This window comes from Halyomorpha halys, unplaced genomic scaffold (assembly GCF_000696795.3).
Source record: "Halyomorpha halys isolate HHAL.00 unplaced genomic scaffold, Hhal_1.1 Scaffold45.1, whole genome shotgun sequence".
NCBI lineage: Eukaryota > Metazoa > Arthropoda > Insecta > Hemiptera > Pentatomidae > Halyomorpha > Halyomorpha halys.
The window spans coordinates 2,141,661-2,149,285 of NW_027113993.1; the positions used below are offsets into that span (position 1 = coordinate 2,141,661).

The 7,625-nt window shown below is 26.7% G+C and overlaps 1 protein-coding gene across 2 annotated transcripts in view; it reads left to right on the forward strand.

Moving 5' to 3' along the window:
• Positions 1-5,810, forward strand: part of LOC106689074 (tyrosine-protein phosphatase non-receptor type 2) — an 18,851-nt gene extending 13,041 nt beyond the window's left edge. Inside the window, exons 8-9 of one of the 2 annotated variants that reach the window (XM_014433857.2) lie at positions 489-602; positions 5,544-5,810. In XM_014433857.2, coding sequence (XP_014289343.1) covers positions 489-602; positions 5,544-5,607 — 178 coding nt within the window. In that variant the 3' untranslated portion in view covers positions 5,608-5,810. Of the gene's footprint in view, positions 1-488; positions 3,254-5,543 lie in introns of those variants that run through there. The other variant, XM_014433848.3, reaches the window with a different exon arrangement.
• Positions 5,811-7,625: the final 1,815 nt, after the last annotated feature.

The window sequence follows — 7,625 nt, forward strand, 5'->3', positions numbered from 1 at the left end:
ATCACCTTAGATGTTAAATATTTAAAAAAATTTGAAATTGATAAACATATAAATCCCATCCCTAGTCATAAATATTCCTTTGATTAAGCTTAAAGGCCATTGATGAATAATCTGCCAAAATCTTTTCCACAATATCTATTCTTACTTTTATGTCTAACTATTCCTTACTTACGGGTAGGCAGGTTTAAAACTCAATAAAAAAAGAAAAGGGGACTGAGAAATAACACTCACCAATGCTACAGAAAGAAGACTGGTTTATTTGATCCTCTAATCCTCTATATATAGATTACAGGGTTTGTTGACAGGAAATTACATCTTAGGTTCAATAACATAGCCTCCCTGACTATAACTGCTCTACTAAAGATACAGCCTAATAGTATTTGTTAACTGTTGCTCTTAATTTTTCTGTATACTTCTAAAAGATTTGTTTTATTTATAAAGTATAACTCGAACATTTCATTCTTTTTTTATTTTATTTTTTATTACAGATCGGAAGGAGTTAGGGAAAGGAAGAGAAACGATACACAAAAGAAGACAGCAGAAATGGTCGCTGAAATGAAGAGGAAGCAGGAAAAATATGAAAAGTGGCGCAGAGTTAAGAGGTCTCTGTTACAGCCGTTAAGTCTTGGTCTTGGGGCTCTCCTCATTGGAGGCACTGCCATTGCTCTTTATATATATACTACTAGGCCGTGAGGCATCCATATCCTCCTCCCTTATTGAATAATGTATATATTATTAAGCCTCCCCAGTTGATCCCCGTATTATTGTTTTAGTTTAAATTATTTAGCTTAATATGTTTTATTCTGTCAGTATACCATCTCTTTCTGCTATTTTCACTTATTTGTTTTACTGTTTCTTCATTCAGTGACTGAAATATTTTTGAATACCCTCGATTTTAATATTAATTTATTTATTGGTCATTAATTTAAAAATTTTGTTAAATCTGAGCTTGCGTTTAAATTATTTATTTAATTTGTACTATCAATGCGATTCGTATTAAAAAAAAGTTGTCAAACTGTCACTGTGTTGAAGAATGAACAATTATTTATTTTTTATGCTATTAGAATTTATGATGATTCTATGCTAAGAAAATGTAATGAGATATGATTAGTTTCTCTTTTCGGTTTAGAATATCAGACTTTTCATGAATCTAAATTTAAATAAGATCCCAATTAATTTAACTTTTATAATCAGGAATAGATTTCTGATTATACTAATTTTGATTTTTTTGTTGTGTTTTCCTATTGTATAACAAAATTTCTAATAGAATTCTTTACATCATTTATGCTTTAATCTTTGGAAAGTGGTATTACAGTGGTATTATTTTGCTATACTCTTGCCCAACATCGTGAATTTGAAGAGATGGCTTTAATGTACGTGAGGATTGAAAGTTTTTTATTCATAATTATTATGTTTATGATTCCTAGGAAACTTCCGATCTCAGGTTGTATCTTTAAGTATTTCATTATTGTTCTATTGTGTTTTTAAAAAATCAATTTTTCTTCTGAATATTTACTCCTTAATAATATTTTTTTTTTTACTGAGAGATTTGGTCATGCTTTTTTAAAAAGTTTAGATTCTATTATCAATTTTTGTTTCTAAATTATTCCAAGCCTTTGCATTTATCTCTGTTCAGTATGTCATTTAATTATTGATAAAAATCATGAAGTAAACAAATTTGGTCTTCCTATTTTTCGGCATTAATCCAAAAACTATTTTGTTATGGTTCTATTTATTTTATGCTGATGAATTCGTCAAAAAATGAATTATATTTGGTAAATTAATGTTTGTGCAAGTTTATTTATTAATATGTGCCATAATAATTGTTCATTCACATTGTCACATTCATTTTCTTTGTCGGTGACTAACAGTTTGCTGTTTGTATGTGAAGCTAAGACATCTTGAGTATGGAACTGAAATCGAGCTTATTAAAAGTTTGAAACCTTTATCAGAGTAATGTCCTATTTGTTGTTATTATATGGAGTCTGTCCATCACTTAGTTATTACTTCTATTTAATTTTTTCTTTCATTAGTCTTTAATATGCTTTTTATCAGATGTGTGTGAAAACGTTAATGGTCTAACTATATTTGAATTTTGAAGTTTATTTCCATGGAATTGAGAGCTTTAAAATCATATTTCTGGTTTCCAGGTATTATCACAAAAGCCGTCCTTTAATTATCCCAAAATTATGAGTTTTTCTTTTAAAAATTTACATGTTCATTTATAATTTAATTTTTTTATCCAATTCCATTAACCATTCTGTTATTAAATATATTTTTTATATATTAGGTTGTTTTCTATATAATAGCATTGGACAGATTTATATAAATATTTTTATAACAAACTTCTGTGATCAATTTTTTTTTTAATGTTTTTTTTTAACATTCCCGCATTTAATCGGAATTAAATTTCCTTTCTAATAAGAAAATGGATTTTTTTTTTCATACTTTGTTAAGTCACTAAATTCTCAATAAGTAAACTATCTCAAAAAAAAATTTTTTTTTACACGATATCGTGCCTTTGTCAAAATTTCTTGAGAGAATTTGTTTTTAAAATGAAGTCACAAAAGGCACTTTAATTGATTTTTTTTAAAAGTAATTTATTATAGTGATTGTAGCTTTAAGTAAACTTTAGGTTACTAAGCTATACCTAGTTATAGCAAGAATTGTTTATTGCTCACAAATATTGAATGAAAATTGATGTTTACTTTGTAAAAATGTTGAATTTTGTGACTCTTACATGTAGCATTTGATTCTTCTATATTTTATGGAAGATTGATGAACATGTGTTATTGTTCAGGGATTGAATTGATAATAACTAAGTAAACCCGTGTTTAATAAAATTGAAATAATCCCGTAGTAATTAATAGACTGGACTTTTCTTAAAATAAGATTGTTTTTGCATTGTTTCTAAAAGTATATTTGAATCGTCAGTGTATTAATGCAAATTTTTAAACTATATTGGATAGTAATTAGATGGGGATGGCATTGTATTCTTTTGTGTATTTTATATGCCTAAAAATACTTAAAAATGTGATATTTTTTATGACTATCATCATTGTGCTTGGTCAATTTATTATAAATCAACCCCCATTATAAGAGATTTATTTATTTATGTCAAAGTGTTTTATAAAGATATCATCCATTATTTTCTATAACATTTATCAGTATAAACGTAACATTTTTATATATGGTTCATGTCATAAATATACAAAGAAATAGAAATTGACATAGATCTTTTGAATAAACATAACCATGCGTTCGTTCATTTGTTATTTCCCTGACAACTAAGAGTAACCATCCTTATGTCCTGCATTTATTGTTTATAGTCTTTCTGTTTATAGTATAGTTATAAACTGAAAGAATATAAGGCCCACTGTTTTGAATTTCAAAAAGCTTTTATATAATTGGAACACTAAACAGAGTATGAATGGAAAATAGAGAAAACTAATTTCTGCCTGATGTGTTAATCATCTAATATTCTAAAAGGACAGATAATACAATAAGGTTTTATTATTTTTTTTTTAAATACAGACAGCTATGTTTTATTGTCAAAACTAAATACATCATTTGAAAGCTAAAATATTGTTCTATTTATCAATGCAATTGTCATTTTGATCCAAATATTGCAGTATACAGCTCCAGCATTTGTAGGGTTGTATGAAAAAAATCTACTTCCAATCTGTTGAAATAGCCACTGACCTCTTCTTTCTCTTCATTTTTGGTGCAGAAACAACCCTTTTGATTTTCTCGTCAGAAGTCTTCTGTTCCATTGTGCTTCTTGAATGACCATATAACTCCTTATAAACTCCCTGCACCATTTGTGAACAGTTATATACTTCAATCAGTTGTCGATAGATGTCCATAGGATGGTAGCCATTTCATGTTTAAAAAAAAAATTAATGCATGGTGTAGAAAAACATGAAATTTGGAATCAAGGGGGAGGGAATTAATGAACTCAGAAATGTTAGCTAAAACTTTGGATACATTTCTTAACTATCTGCTCTCATACATTATTGAGAAATGCAATAGTTGCTTTTTTACCAAAACAATGAAACAAATAAATAAAAAAGAAGTAATAAAAGCTTTTGTCATTATATTTGTCTTTATTTTATCATTTATTCATAAATGTAGAAATGCTGAGATTTTTCTTTCTCAATATTTTTTTCTGGTGCTTCTGTAAAATGCCTCGTTCTGAAATAGAAATAGCTGATACAATTCTGGTTTCTTATCTACTGGTATATTAGAGGGGTGCTTCCACGGTGATAGTGAAAGCTTGTCACTTTCATTATGATTGTGTCAACTGAAATTTGTTGTGCAACAGGATGGTCTTGATAGTTGCTAATACTATCAACTATCAGTGCATGCGCGACAGGTATCTGTCCCATAGAAACCACCCTTAAGCCTTTTTTTAGGAGGGGGGATCTTTCAGTTATACTCTAAGAAATATCTGAGTTCAAAATTTATTTATGTATTTTTGCTTATTGTGCTTGACACCCTTATGTAATCAACCACAAGAAGAAGTTCTAGTTATTCTATTGGTTGGGATTTATTTTATGCAGCAACACTCTTGGGCTGGCTCCACATTGAAACAGCTCCTGACTCTTAAAGTTCTGTGGTACTGGCTAAACATTCCTTCCCTACAAGCTTCAAAATTTATGATCTTTTTCTCTTAATCAATTAGTAAAATTTAATTTCTGTTCCCTCGTTAATTAACATACAGATCATAAATTTTAGCTGGTGGAAAATATTGAATTTCTGTTTGTTGAATTTGCATGCAGTTTGTTAATTCATTGCATGTTTAAAGAAAAGTCTACATTGCATTTAAACTTATATTTTTTACTTCAGGAAGATCCTCTGAGTTTTAAAACTGATTGTTTGCTCTGGAGACATGTACAAAATATTGTTTTATTCATGCCTTATAGTTAGATAGTTTAAGGTCAATCAGTTCCATAACTGTCTCTTTAATTAATCCCTTCATAATTGCAGTATGATTAAGTTATAAAATTGTTTTATTAATGATGCATTAATTGCATGCTCTTAAGTCTTAATACAATTTTAAAAATCAGGTTTTGACCATTAGTTCAGCAATATTTTAGGTAATATTAGACTATTTAGATTAGTTCAGCAATATTTTAGGTAATATTAGACTATTTAGATTAGTTCAGCAATATTTTATTTTACTTTCTATTAACTGCATGAATTTTTTTATTAATTTTTAATTATATTTGGTGATTTGAATTTTAGCATGTTGAAAAATCTTGGCTGTTTTGTTTAAAAAAAAAAAAACTTAATTATTTAAAGGTATTTTGATATTTTATCGATAATATATTATTTTGTCAATGGACTAAAGCCTATTAAATTAGTATTGAAAATGATAGCATACTTAATATATTCACTCAAATCAAACAGTAGATATTTAGTTTCTCCTTTTGAAATGGTCATTACCTGATTATGTTACAATGTTAAATAAATTAAAAGCAAATAAAAAGCTTTTTATCTTAGCGTGAAATGAAACAGGAAATGAGTTTTTTAACTTTCAGAAAGCGGGCAGGCTCGAGCTCTTCAGAAGAAGATGAAAAGAAATCGAAAAAGAGGTCCCACTAAACATCGATATTCTTTATCAGACGTAATTATATTGGTGCCCATTTATCTGGGCATTGTTGCTGAAGCTTTTTAGGGTAGATATTGTATTTTTTACCAACTGCTCAGATTTTGTTATCTGAGGACTATGTATTTTAATGAAATGAATGAGATAGCTGGACTCTCTTATGTATGTCTTTTGACACCAATAAATTTTTATACAAATATTTGTATTTTATCGCCTTAAAATTAAAAATCAATATGAATTAAAATTCAGTTTCATCATCTTAGTGAAAATAATAATTTTTGAATAATTTAAAAATTAATTTTTTTGAGTTTTGGCCTTAGTATGAATGAGTTTAGGTAACGATAATAATTATAACTAGAATAAAATAATTATAACTATATTTCGTATAGTGTTTCTCATCAATTAGTTTCTAATAAACTGAAAGAAAGAATAATAATAATTGATTATTAAGTATAAAGATTAATTTGTTAATTAGTCATTTTTAATACGATGAGATATTGATATTCCATTATTCTGATTTGAAATTATGGTTAACATATGCAGATTTAGAATTTAAACTATAATGAGTGAGTTTATAGTAAAATATTAAGTTTAATTCATTCTTATTCAATTTTGTTGGAACTCATTGAATATATACATATTTCAATTGAAATTAATGACATCCTAACTTCTATAATTATTTTCTTTATGAACTAAAACTAACTCACTGATGTAATTGTTAATGTTTCGAGGCATTAGTCTCATCGATAAAACTAAAAATTCAACAATTTATATCACATTAATATTATTATTAAATTACATTTATATTTTAAGTGATACATTATATGGTGTTACAATTATTTTATTTAATATATCTGAAAATACTTTTTTACGAGAATAAAACACATTCCTCATGTTGCTTTAATTAATATTGTTAGTGAATTATTAAAAAAAATTATATAATATTTTTACATATATATATAACTTTTTTCTTGACTTTTATTAATATGTATTTCTATGGATCTTAAGGATCAGTCAATAAGACAACTATATTGAGATGACAATTCACAGCAAAACTATTTCCATAGTCATGCTAGACAATGAAAAAAAACAACAGTATTTAGAACAAAAAAAATAATTTCTTTAACTAATTATTTAAAAACTACAATGTAGAGAGTATAATTTAAGACTAATAACTTTTACAATTTAGAGATTACTTAATAAAAACATAACTAACATTTATTTATTACAGTGTGTTCTATATAGCTGTGGTACAAATAACTGAAGGTTTGTGCCAGAACTGAATAGGGGTGAAATGAAGGAAGGTAATTGTGGGTTTGTTTTGGTTTATCCAAAATGGAACTGTTATTTCCAACAGTTCAGTTTTTTATTTAGTTTATTTATATTTATTATTCTGGATCACATAAACAAATAAGACATAATTGACAACACTAAATATGAATAACTGTTTTAATATAATAAATAAATAACTAAAAACTGTTTTTTTCATTGTAGGGCATGACTATGCAAACAGTTGACTTACGAAATGTCGCCTCAATATAGTTTTTTTATTGATGAACTGATTCTCAAGATCCAGAAATATATATTTATATAAATGTTTAATGAATTTTAATAGTTTTGATTGTTCACTTAAAAGTAGATCTGGAATAAATCAATAAATAAATCCTAATTCACTTACAGTGTATATTTTCTCATGATTTAGTGGGTTGATGCAAAAATAAAAATTCCTAACGAGTCAAGTCCATTTCCAAATTAAACATTTTTTTAGTCAACATTTTTCTTATTATATAATCATGAGGTAAAAAAATGTCTTCAAAAAAACAATAAAATAGTCTTATTTAAGCAGTTTTGTAAGAAATTCTTTTAGCTTGTGATAATACAATAACAAACTGATAACAAAATTAAAAATTTGTATGGATTGGTTGGTTTTGGAACTGAATAACCAGTCACATGGTCTATCATTTTAAAGCTTATTCAACTTTACATAACTTCTAGTTTGTAATTACTTTGGTGT